This window comes from Panthera pardus, unplaced genomic scaffold, assembly GCF_024362965.1.
Source record: "Panthera pardus isolate Hobbes unplaced genomic scaffold, ASM2436296v1 HiC_scaffold_16, whole genome shotgun sequence".
Lineage (NCBI taxonomy): Eukaryota > Metazoa > Chordata > Mammalia > Carnivora > Felidae > Panthera > Panthera pardus.
Genome location: NW_026526721.1, coordinates 8491338 through 8504713, shown reverse-complemented (window position 1 = coordinate 8504713; position 13376 = coordinate 8491338). Strand labels below are relative to the sequence as shown.

The following is a 13376-nucleotide window of genomic DNA, read 5'->3' as shown; positions in this document are numbered from 1 at the left end:
AAAGATAAGAGGAACATTTATTAGGCCTCCAAACTAATTCATGTGCTTTGCAGTCTCCATGAAACCTGCTTGGCTTGCACACATTCACCTACCCTGATGTCCAGATTTCTTCACTGCAGGCATCTCTGCCCAAGCATTAGCTTAAGAACAAATGAGTGGGCTTTGGAATAGTAAAGAGACAAATTTATATCTCCATGAAGAATATTTGGTCAGAAAACCTCAAAAGACTTAGCTCCTAGGACGACATATGAAATGAAAATAAACAACGAAAAAAGGAAATGATTATCTAATTCAATAAAAACATCCCTGTAATAAAACAAAATCTGTTATACTCATCCTGGGAACTATTCTGGGAAAAATACCTACACTCACTCAGTTTTCTCATTTAAGGTAACAAATCCTTAAAGGGGCACCTTAAAGGTGGCTCGGTCAGGCAAGCATCCCACTTCAGCTCAGGTCATGATCTCACAGTTTGTGAGTTTGAGCCCCCCACATCAGGCTCTGTGCTGACAGCTCAGAGCCTGGAGCCTGCATCGGATTATGTGTCTCCCTCTCTCTCTGCTCCTTCCCCACTCATACTCTGTCTCTGTCTCTCTCTCTCTCAAAAGTAAGTAAACATTCAAAAAAAGAAAAAAAAAAAATCCTTAAGAACAAGTGTTCATCTAACTCTATCAAAAACTTCTGCCCTGAAGCATTAAAAAGTTTGCAGTAAATGATCAGGGATTTTGAAATAGTCTCTCCTGCTTCCATCTGCTTAAACAAACAAAAAACTAAAAGGAAAAAGAAGGTGGGAAAAAAAAAAAAAACAGCAGATGAGCCAAAGGGAAGGTTTGGGAAGGGAAACAGCAAGTCCTTCCTTCCCGCTGTCTCCTTACCTACATACAGCTGACCCTTCACCAACATGGGGGCTTGGGTGCCAATCTTACCACGCAGCTGAAAATGCTCATATAACTTTTTACTCTCCAAAAACTTAACCTATAGCCTAGTGTTGACCAGAAGCCTTACCAATAAAATAGTCAAGTAACATGTATTTTGTATATTACATGTATTATATACTCTATTCTTACAATAAAGTAAGCTAAAGAAAAGGAAACTATTAAGAAAGTCATAAGGAACATGGGGCATCTGGGTGGCTCAGTCAGTTGAGCGTCTGACTCTTGATTTTGGCTTAGCTCATGATCTCAGGTCAGAGTCATGGGATTGAGCCCCACATCGGGCTCTGCACTGGGCTTAGAGTCTGCTCAAGATTCTCTCTCTCTGCCCCTTCCCCACTCACATACACTCAAGTGAGCTCTCTCTCTCCCTCTCTCTCACCAAAAAAAAAAAAAGACAGAGAGAGAGAGAGAAAGAGAGAAAATCATAAGAAACAGAAAATACATTTATAGTACTGTACTGTATTTAACCAAAAATATCCACACAAGTGAACCCACACAGTTTAAAGCCATATTATTTGAGGGTAGGTTGTATTAATTTGCCACAAAACTAAATTGCTTCAATATTCTCTTTGCAGCTTTTCTCGGCACTTAGATTTTAAGAGTGACAGAATCATAAAAGAATTGAGGATTTGAAGTGTTTTCAACACTCACTACCCCAGAAGTTGGTGAGCATTCATTCATGTAGTCCCTGGCATCACCTACAATGTTGTAATGTGATGGTTACTAACACTTAAAATCACCAGCCCAAGGCACTCAACTCCCTACATTAACTAAAGGTTCGATTATATTGTGCTTTGAGACAAAAGAGTAAACTAACATAATTTGGAAGGAGTAATACCAGTACAGATCAAAACAGGAACAAATTTTCTGACTAATCCTCCGTTAACCAGGAGTCTAATGGGCCATGACACCTGCTGCTATGTCCCTCCATCACGAGTATTTTGGTGAAATGGGATATTCAAATGACAGGAAAGCCCTCATCTAAACCTACTCCCCATCAGCAAAAACTCCCAGGCGAGGATCAAAAAGCACCCCACGAACACAGACTCCTGAGCCTTTCAGTGTGCGACCTTCGAGAGCATGCTCTCAGTCCGAGATCCCCAAAGGTCATCCCATGGATGCCGGCCTCCATACCTGGCAAAGAACAGCTTCTCCTCCACGTGGTCCAAAAGGCACTTGCACTATCAGCCTGTCCTTGTCCTCATTCTCCAGGTGACCCTGGAGCTTGCCCAGGCTGAGCTGTCCCCCAGGGCCCTCCTCATAAACATAGCCACTGCTCAGGACACTGAGCTTCACGTGGGTCTGGTCAGCCTTGGAGAAAACCAAGTTCTGGACTGTCTCCCGCAGCACACTCTTGCTTGTCACCTGAAAGCCAGCAAGCGTGAAGGGCGAACACAGGCCCAACACTTTCCCCCCCTGAGAAAGGTAGGCCACGAATTTCTGGGAAAGGTCTTCAGGAATCGCCTCCCTGGTGGCAATGACCAACAACAGACAGTTGTCCGACCACGGGTCTCTGAGAGCACTTTCCCTTGACAGGCGGTACAGTGTATAGCTCTCGGTGTCCACACAGTCAGCCAGAACGGACCGGACCTCCTGGAACCTGCCCAGGGATTCCTGGGAGGCAGAACCCATGTAGAAGAGGATATTGGGCGCCCTCCCCGTGATGTTGACTCTCCTCCCTTCTCTCTCCAGGCAGATGTCATCAGCAACATCCTCCAAAGTGCCATTGTGATCATACGGGAGATCTGGAATTTTCTCCGCAGATGCAAACTTGACAGATTCAATGGTGCTATTCTCAAGCTCCAAACACTCATGGCAACTAGACAGATGGAGGTGACGGTGCTCGATGGAGCCCACTCCTACGTCACCCTCCCCAGCAGGCTCGCGGCCAGAGGGACCATCTTTCCCTTCTGTGGGTTGTGCACCAAGGACCTTGAGGTCATCTCCACCAACGTCCTCCATAACGTCTGGCTCGGGCTTACTCTCAACGGAAGGTTCAGGATTCTGCTGTAGGATCTGGGCTTGCTTGTTTGAGGCCTGATCCTTAAGTGCCTTCAGAGTGGAGTCCTGCAACTGCACTGCTAAAATACAAACAGAACAGACAGCCCATCAACGCTTCTGGTTTGTCACAGAGCTCAGTTCAAGACCGCACGGTGCTCTCCGCACTCTGTGACTCTCGCTTCAGGGCAGCCCCCTGCCAGTCCCACCTATGTCCCCACCACAACTCTGTGGCATCCTCTGGATCCAAGTCACTGCTCCTGCTGCTGGGGGGGGGGGGGGCCGCGCCTGATGACCCCCTCCCAGTGAAACCCCGCGTTTCCACAACACCTGTCCCATGTGAATCAGAGAGGTCATCAGGCCTACTTCCTTACAGATTCAATTTCTTGGGCATCCATCTCCTGTAAGAGAATGAAACTGAGAAACAAAAATAGGTCTATATCTAGTGGGTCCAAGCACACCCCAGGCAGCAGGTGCTCTTGGGACACTTCATAGGATCCATGAGGGAGAAGAGTCTTTGCAGGATCTTATCTCAGGACTGAAATAGAAGTTTACAATCTCTGATTCAAAAAACATTTATTGGGGCGCCTGGGTGGCTCAGTCAGTTGAGCGTCCAACTTTGGCTCAGGTCATGATCTCAAGGTTCGTGGGTTCGAGCCCCACGTCGGGCTCTGTCCTGACAGCTCAGAGCCTGGAGCCTGCTTCTGATTCTGTGTCTCCCTCTCTCTCTGCCCCTCCCCTGCTCACGCTCTGTCCTTGTGTCAAAAATAAACAAACATTAAAAAAAATTAAAAAAAAAAAAAACATTTATTGATGGGCCTCCTGGGTGACTCAATCGGTTAAGAGCCCAACTTCAGCTCAGGTCATGATCTCTGCAGTTCGTAAGTTCAAGCCCGCGTCGGGCTTGCTGCTGTCAGCTAAGAGCCCACTTCGGATCCTCTGTCCTCCCCTCTCCCTGCACTTCATGCTGTCTCTCTCAAAACTAAACATAAAAAAAGAAAACAAAAAAAAAAAAACGGTGCTTGGGTGACTCAGTCAGTTAAACATCTAACTTCAGCTCAGGCCATGATCTCACAGCTCGTGGGTTCAAGTCCCGCATGGGGCTCTGTATCGACAGCTCGGAGCCTGAAACACGCTTTGGATTCTGTGTCTCCCTCTGTCTCTGCCCCTCCCCCTCCTTCTCTCTCTCTCTCAGAAATTAATAAACATTAATAGACATATTAAAAAGAATTTTTAAGCATTTATTGAGCACTTGTTACACATCTGACATGGTATCAGGCACATGCACATGCCAAATGGGAAAATTAAGTAATTTACACAGATTTCTGGAGCTAGTAATGCACATTTGCTCAGGATACAAATGAAGGCTTTCACGGACATAGAAACCCAATTTTTAAGCCTAATTAAGGAAAAACATTTTGCATGTTTCCTAAAAAAAGACATTGTAATATTGTAATATATATTGTAATATATATATTTTTTAAGTCAAAAACTCCTAGATTTATATCTTTATAGTAACACTGGCTATGGTTTCCATTCAGTCGAACTACAGTCTAGAAACTAGTTATATTTTTTAGATTGTGTGAAACAAATATTATATGGCTTCTACATTTGCACAGCATCTCATGGACAGTGCAATTATGGGAAATCCTGGTTTAAAAATTTAGAATGGGGGTGGCAGGTGGCTCAGTCAGTTGAGCGTGACTCTCAATTTCGGCTTGGGTCATGATCTTGAGGTTCATGGGATCAAGCCCTGCGTCGGGCTCTGCACGGACAGTATGGAGCCTGCTTGGGATTCTCTCTCTCTCCCACTCTCTCTGCCCCTCCCCGGTGTGCTAGCTTGCATGCTCGCTCACGTGCTTTCTCTCTCAAAATAAATAAACATTTAAAAAACAATTAAGTAAAATAAATTTTAAAAAATTAAAGACACCTCCAAAAAACCTGACATGTGTATGAACCTCATACTATTATAATTATATCCAACCCATTTAATGCATTAAAGATAAGCATCGACCTTAAGCCACACCGAACAAGAGTGCTCAACAGTCCTTAAGCTAATAACCAATGGCTATGATGGAAACATTTTTTTTAAGTTTTTGTTTATTTAAGTAATCTCTATGCCCAACCTGAGGCTTGAACTCATGACCCAGAGACCAAGAGTATCACACTCTTAAAACTGAGCTAGCCAGGCACCCCTGATGGTAACATTTCTAAAGTCACTTACAAACGATCTTTTGGGGTACCAGTCCATCAGCCATCTGGAGTCTATCTTCCATGAACGCCACCCCCAGCTTGCTGAAGTTGTCCACACTTGCTTCAGCGATTAATTGGTAAGGATCCCCAGGTCTGCAAGCTAATGGCAAACAACAGTCGGACCACTTCACGATCTGAGAATACACGGGTGAAGGAGGAGGAAGACAAAGAGAGGGTGAGATTGTTCTTCTCTAAAATAACCTGATACTTTACTTTTCCCTTCCACTCCCACCACTAAATTACAGTCAAACATAATGAGTTACTGGATATCGCATTTTATTAACATCAAAGTGGCTCGAACATTCTTGTTTCCACCGGACAACAAGGCTTCCAAAGTACTAAATACAATCCTCTCTTTTAAAAACAATTGAGGGGGTGCCTAGGTGGCTCAGTCGGTTGAGCGTCCGACTTCAGCTCAGGTCATGATCTTGCGGTCCGTGAGATCGAGCCCCGCGTCGGGCTCTGTGCTGACCGCTCAGAGCCTGGAGCCTGTTTCAGATTCTGTGTCTCCCTCTCTCTCTGCCCCTCCCCCGTTCATGCTCTGTCTCTCTCTGTCTCAAAAATAAATAAACGTAAAAAAAATTTAATTAATTAATTAATTAAAAAAAGCGATTGAGGTCCCAACCACTTTTCAAGGAGCTGAAAGGGGAAAGGGCCATTCTCCAGACATGGAAACACATCAATTTGCCTTCAATAACAGGAAATAGGAGAAAGCAACAGGTCCACAATATCCAGTGATTTATAATGTAACCTGTAGACCAGCTTTGCTCTAAGTGTGGTCTAAGACCAACTGCACCGGAACTCCCCAGGGGCCTGTGAACACCTCCCGTCTGGGCTCCGGGCTCCGGGCTCCGTCTGGCGTGCCGGACTCTGCAGCTGCAGCCCAGGAATCAGAAGTTCTAAAGGGGCTTCCCAGCGATTCCTAAAACTGGAAAACTCCAGAGAGCTCCCGCCTGTGCCGGTTCAAAACTCCGTCCTTGATGTGCTCCAGTTTTTGTAAAAGAAGAATGTGAAACTAGGACAAGAAGGGGAGCCCCAAGGGACAGGAGCCTGGCTCTGGAGTCAAGGACCTGGGTCTGGGTCAGACTGGGCTCATCTTGGCTGTGTGTCCTCAGGCAAATCTCAGAACCCCGTGAGTCCCAGCTTCCTCATTCCAGTCATCTTTTAGGTTTGTTGTGTTAATGAGATTAAAGAACATATGTAATGCCCCCAGCAGAAAGCCTGGGACAGAAAAAGTGTTCAATTAGTGAAAGCCACTATTATTAGCTATTAATGAAGCTGGTTTTAAAAGCAACAGAGTGGTCTTTTGTTAAGATGCCATGAATCATTTCTCTGCTTCCCAAAATAAATTGTCTCAGCGATACACTGCCCCAAATTTCCTAAACAGAGATAAATGATTTTGAATTCCATTTTTTTATATTGATAGGTTAGGTTTTTAGAAGTGACTCTTGCTGAAAACAGTGAAAACACGCTGGATAACATCAATAGAACATCATCTTAACAGCACTGAAGAAACAAACTAGATAATGAAGTATTGTCAGGCCCAAGGCTGGGGCAAATCCCAACCCTGGAAGTAAGGGGAATTGCCACAAGTCAAACCGTGACGGTACCTGCTCACCCAGGAAACGTGGGATTCAAAAGTCAAGGTCCAATTGGCATCATAGGTCTGGCATATAGATCAATGGAACAGAACTGAGAGCACAGAAATAAACACACATATCTACAGACAACTGATTTTGGACAAGGTTGCCCAGAAAGGCAACGGAGAAACCACCAACTTTTCAAAGACAGTGCCAGTACAACTGGGTATCTATATGCAAAAGAATGAAAATGGACCCCTACCTAACGCTATTTACACCAGGTACAAAAATCAACTCAAACTGGATCAAGTCCTCAATGTAAGAGCTACAACTACAAAATTCTTAGAAGAAAACAGGCGTAAATCGTCATGACCTTGGATCAGGCAATGGTTTCTCAGATAGGACACCAGAAGTACAAGCAACAAAAGAAAAACCAGATAAACTGGACTTCATCAAAATCTTTATGCTTCAGAGAACAGCTTCAAGGAAATAGAAAGACAATCCACAAAACGGAAGAAGATGTTTGCAAATCACATCCGTGATAAAAGACTTGCATCTTCAACGTACAAAAACACATAAAGAACTAGAAAACAAAGGGTCTGAACAGACATGTCTCCAGAGAAAAGATACAAGTGGCAATAAGCACTTGAAAAGATGCACAACATCCCTAATTAGTCATTAAGGGAAACACAAATCAAAACCGCAGTGCGACGCTTCACCTCTACTGGGATGGATATAATCAAAAAGATGGTTACTAACAAGTATTACGGAGGATGTTGAGCAATCAGATGTTGAGCAATATTTCTATTGCTGATAGAAATATAAAATGGCGCATCCTCTTTGGAAAAGGCTTGGGGCACCTGGGTGGCTCAGTCAGTTAAGCATCCAACTTCGGCTCAGGTCATGATCTCACAGCTCAGGAGTTCGAGTCCCACACAGGGCTCTGTGCTGACAGTTCAGAGCCTGGAGCCTACTTTAGATTCTGTGTCTCCCTCTCTCTCTCTGCCCCCTCCCTCCCTCTTTTGCTCACACTCTGTCTCTCTCTGTCTCTCACTCCCCCTCTCAAAAATAAATAAACATCAGGGGCGCCTGGGTGGCTCAGTCGGTTAAGCTTCTGACTTCAGCTCAGGTCATGATCTTGCGGTTCGCTGAGTTCAAGCCCCGCATCGGGCTCCGTGCTGACAGCTCAGATCCCGGAGCCTGCTTCAGTTTCTGTGTCTCCCTCTCTCTCTCTCTGCCTCTCCCCCACTCACACTCTGTCTCTCTCTCTCTCTCTCTCTCTCTCAAGAATAATCATTAAAAAAATTTTTTAATAAAAAAATAAACATTAAAAAAAAGGCCTGACAGTTCTTCAAAAAGTTAAACATAGAATTACCAAACGACCAAGCAATTCCACTCCTAAGTATGTAACTAAAGGAACTGAAAATGTACGTCCACACACAAAAGTTGTATACAGGTGTTCACAGCAGCATTAATCACAATTAACCAAAGAGTGGAAACAACCCAAAGGTCCATCAGCAGAGGGAGGGATAAGCAAAGTGCATATATCCATACAGTGGAGTATTATTCAGCCATGATAAAGAATGAATGTCACATGTAGATGAATGTCACATGTCACAACTACATCACAACACACCTACTTGCCACAACATGGCTGCATCTTAAATACACGATGCTAAGTGAAGGAAGCCGATAACTAAAGGTCACATATTACACGATTCCATGTGTATGAACTATCCAAAACAGACAAATCTAAACAGTTAGAAAGTAGATTAGGGGTGGCCAGGCCAGGGATGGGGGAGTGGAGAGCAGCTGCTGATAGATACGTAGTTTCTTTGGGGCACAATGAAAATGGCATTAGGTAGCAGTGATGACTGCACAGCTAATGAATTCTAACTGTATACTCTAAAAGGATGAGGTTTATGGTATGTGAACTGTATCTCCATTTTAAAAAGAAAAAAGAAAAGAATCAAGGCAGTTGACTTATTTCCACACTGTTCCAGGGCAGTCTAGATAGTGGGAGGACTCCAGAGCCCAACTTCTGGAACTGAGTCCTGGCTCCCCTGGCTAATAGCTATATGACCCAAATGACCCAAGCAAGTCACTCAAATTCACCATGCTTGGGTTTCCTGTCTGTAAGGCAGAAGTGGTAAGACTACCTACCTCAGAAGGTTACTGGGAGAGATCAACGGGAGTCATACGCAAAGTACCTGGTCCATAGAGAGGCAGTCATACTATTCTAAACATGGAGTCCTCAAAACAGGTATTCTCAGTGGGGACCGTATACCCGCCAAATGGGAAAAAACTGGTTTGAGGGTGATGGAGGGGAGTGGGGGTGGAGGGTGAAAAAGTTCTAGATATCACAAGAGTTTGTAGCCCTCCAAGGGTGAACTCCGCCCCACAAAATCCTATTCCTTAGTATTTCATTTCTCTCCTTAGATTCCAAATTGAATCTAATGTTTCTAATTCAGGAAGTCATTTTAAAAGATGGGAATCACTGTCTTAGAAGGAAAAATAATGAATGCAAATCCTTCACAGTCAAAAGGTGGAAACCCACTGGGGCGCCTGGGTGACTCAGCTGGTGAAGCGTCCAACTTGGGCTCAGGTCATGATCTCATGGTCTGTGAGTTCAGTTCGAGCCCCTCATCGGGCTCTGTGCTGACAGCTCAGAGTCTGAAGCCTACTTGAGATTCTGTGTGTGTGTGTGTGTGTGTGTGTGTGTGTGTGTGTGTCTCCCTCTCTCTGCCCCTCCCCCCCTCATGCTCTCTCAAGAATGAATGTTAAAAAAAAAAAAAAAAGGTGGAAACCCACTAATGGGTCTAGAATATTTGGAAAAAGAATCCTCAGAATTTCCTTCTGGCTCTACATGTGGCCTTCCTTCCACTTGATCACCAACTTCTCTACCTCCCACCAGATGTGCAGCCAGAGTAGGGCTCACCTGACCAGCGTTTCAGTAGGACTCTGCATTTCAAATCTGACCTCTCTGATCCAAGATGAGAGCAGAGCTCAGAAGCTTACAGTTCAGACACATATTTAGCTGATTTCCAGCTTTGAGAATAGAGGAAGGATGTCAGCTCAGGGGGATGAGAAGATAAACTATCGCCTTGGCAAGAGGAATTTGCAGATGAGGGTGAATGGGAAACGTGAAAAGAAACAGGATAACCAACGTCCTGAATGAGGCTAAAAGCACCGGTGTTCTCAGGGCTATGGCTGGCAATCAAAGAATGAGGAAAAACACTCAGCCAGTGGAGACCCAGCCCAGAGTTTAGTCATTCAAAAGCAGATTTAGCACCTTGCTGGAGCAGGCACTGCTGGGGAACGATGCCTTGAAGAAAGCATTTAGCATAAAAGGAGCCAATAATTAAATTCTCCCCCCACCCCCGCCCCCAGAAGGGGAGAAGTGGGAGATAAACGAAGCGTGGGGAAGGACAGGAAGAGGCCAGAGAACAATACACACAGGTCCCTGATCAAGTTTCTCAACTCAGCCAGCTGTTTCCTCACCTAAGTGCATTTCCTTTTTGTAGAAACGTGGTCCACGAGCCACAGACCATGCAAACTCCTCAAGCAGCGCTGTGTGCTCCATCAAAGCAAAGCCACACTGTCACTGATGCATCCAGGGCCATTTGTCTAAGAGCAAACAGGGCACTTCCACTTTGCCCTTCAAGGTGGAAACAAAGGGACCGAGAAAGAAAGGGGAAGTCAAACCAAAGGCTTACTCCCAAAGATCAAAGCTAAGGAAGCCCTGGTCAGCCCTACACAAAGGGATTTCCTGGCAGAAATCCCTTCCATAAGCAAAGCTCCTGACTTGTCGTCACCCTGATTGACAGCAGGCAGCGGTGGTACACCTGCTCCACTCAGCGCACGTCCATGAGGAAGGCCCAGGGCCAAGAGGCACTCGCTTCAATTCTCAGGGGTGGGTCTCTAACCAACTGTCCTTCCCAAGGCCACCCGCAGCACGCGGTGGGCTGAAGTTCTACAGCAAAGGTGGGAACAGCCAGTTGATAGTTAACCAAGTGATGACTAATTTTATGCGTCAACTCAGCTAGGCCATGGTACCCAGACATGTGGCCAAATTTCCATCCTGATGTAACCGTGAAGGTGTTTTTTAGATGTGATTAGCATTTTAAGTCAGTGGACTTTGAGTCAAGCAGTTTATCCACCATAATGTGGGCGAGCCTCACCCAATCAGTTGAAGACCTTCTGAGAAAAAGACTGAGGTCCCCCAAGGAAGAAGGAATTCTGCCCTCAGATGACCTCCTGACTCAACAGCCACACCTACTGTGGTGCACACACACACACTCCCTGTTGGGTCTGCTTCTCTGAAGAACCCAGACTACAAGTTACAATCAGTTCTCCAGTCAGATAATTGATGTTGCTAATGTACCTGGCTCTTATTCCTTTCTTCCAAATCAACTTAATCACACGTTAGGTTTTTATAATTTTTTTAATGTTTATTTTAGTTTTGAGAGAGAGTGTCAGCAGGGGAGGGGCAGAAAGAGAGGGGGCGACACAGAATCCAAAGCAGGCTCCCGGCTCTGAACAATCAGCACAGAGCCTGACGTGGGGCTTGAACCCACGACTGTGAGATCATGACCGGAGCCGAAGTCAGACGCTCAACCGAGGCACCCAGGCGCACCTGGTTTTTAAAATTTCTAGTGACAAACTGGATGAAGGAGTGTGAGAAACGCAGAGATGGGAAGCGTGTGACGCTGGGAGAGCGAAGGAAGGGGGTTACCTCTGACGTGAGGGTAACCCTGCAGACTTCAGGTTTGGAAACACAGAGGGAAAGGATCACGACAAACTTCATTCTCATGCTCTGTTACTTCCAAGGAAGTGCCCTGTGGCACTTTTAGGAGAAGGGTACCGGAAAATCGAGTGACAGTGTAAGGGGCGTCACAACTCCATAGCAAGCAGGAGCTGTAATGAGCTGAGGGATGAAACCAAGTGGTACTTGAAAACCAGGACTGAGCAGACACCCAAGGAAAAGGAGGGTTCAGGTACCTTAATCTTCTGAGAAGGTGAGAGTCAGAAAATAACAGAAATACCCTTGTTGACACACCCTTTTTCTATTTCTTGGGTTCCGTATGTGTCCCCTAAGTACCTGAGGCCCCCTAAGGTATACTGCATTAGCATCCCCAAGTGCTCACTGCCCACTTTACGTGCCCACCCCACTGATCCTGGGAAGCTGAGAGCAGAAGATTTAAAAGATATCCCAGGTGTTCCAGTTATCCATCGCTGGGCAACAAACAACCCCCAAATTTAGTGGCTTAAGCTAATCGTTCATTTTGCTCGATCTCAATAGGGGCAGGGCTTGGCAGGGGCAGTTCAACTCTGCTCCATGCGGCTAAGGTGCCTCAACTGGGCCCAGACGATCCCCATCCAAGATGGTTCCCCAAGATGGTTGCCCACCAGCAGGAGCTTCCTCACTTGGCAGCATGGGAGCTGAGTTCCAAGAGCCCAGGCGGAAGCTGCAAAGTTTCTTATGATCTGGCCTTGGAAGTCCCAGAACGTCATTCCACCACATAACCCTGGGTATACAAACCATCTACTACACCGAGTTTCTGCCAGCTCGTACTCCTGCCATCTGCACGCGAATGGCACATCCCCAGACGGACATGCTCCTTCAGTCTGGGTCCCTGCACAAGAAGGATGCATGGAGCAGAGCCCAGAGCAGAGTCACAGCTTAAAGCAGCGAACCTGCTGAGCCTATATTGTAACATAAGCAAGAAACCAGAATTTGTTAGAAGCAATTGAGGTGCTAGGGCCATGTGTTATTTCAGCAAAGCTGACCAAACAACGCACAAACTTGCATTGCTTACAGCAGTCCCTCCACCAGCCCTCCCTGCCATATTCCCGATCTCCACGAATGATCCAGCATCCACCAAAAACGACTGTCCATTGGGTGAAGTCCAAGCTCCTAACTAGCACACAGAAACTTCTCGTGATCTGTGCATATGCGTGTTTGTACGACTGAAGGATATTCAGTTCTGCTACACAGAAAACAAGAAAAACCAACAGCATGGATGGGACTTGTACATCAAGTTAGGAACTTGTCAGACACCCTAAAGATAGATGAAACAAATGGAAAATATTTGTAATGAACCCAGATAAAAAGGAAAGAACAGAGAGTATTTATTACCCCTAGGCAGAAAGTCATGGACGGACCAAGTAAATCTTAAATATTAAGGGGCCCCTGGGGGCTCAGTTAAGAGTTCAACTTCAGCTCAGGTCACGATCTCACAGTTCGTGGGTTCGAGCCCCACGTCGGGCTCTGCGCTGGCAGCTCGGAGCCTGAAGCCTGCTTCGGATTCTGTGTCTCCCTCTCTCTCCGCCCCTCCCCTGCTCACACTCTCTCTCAAAAACAAATAAACGTTAAAAAAAAATTTAACACACAAATTACATCACCTCCAGATTGGCAGTATATCATCCCTAAATGAGTCACCCATTAGGGCCCCATGTATAGTCTCTAAAAACAGATAAGAAGCACAGGTGGCACAGCACAGCACTTCCAGGCATACATGTCCTGAGTCTCTCCAAGAGAACAAGTGTGGCTGGCCCCACGCACATACACGTCCTGAGTCTCTCCAAGAGAACAAGTGTGGCTGGCCCC

At 45.8% G+C, this 13376-nt stretch overlaps 1 protein-coding gene across 4 annotated transcripts in view; it reads right to left on the bottom strand.

Moving 5' to 3' along the window:
* HLCS (holocarboxylase synthetase) overlaps positions 1 to 13376 on the bottom strand; it is a 225014-nt gene that overhangs the window by 196237 nt on the left and 15401 nt on the right. For all 4 annotated transcript variants that reach the window (XM_019420314.2, XM_053903084.1, XM_053903086.1 and 1 more), the window contains 2 exons: positions 5158 to 5320; positions 2070 to 3016 (listed from right to left, as the gene is read on the bottom strand). In XM_019420314.2, the coding sequence (XP_019275859.2) occupies positions 2070 to 3016; positions 5158 to 5209 (999 nt within the window). In that variant the 5' untranslated portion in view covers positions 5210 to 5320. The remainder of the gene's footprint in view (positions 1 to 2069; positions 3017 to 5157; positions 5321 to 13376) is intronic.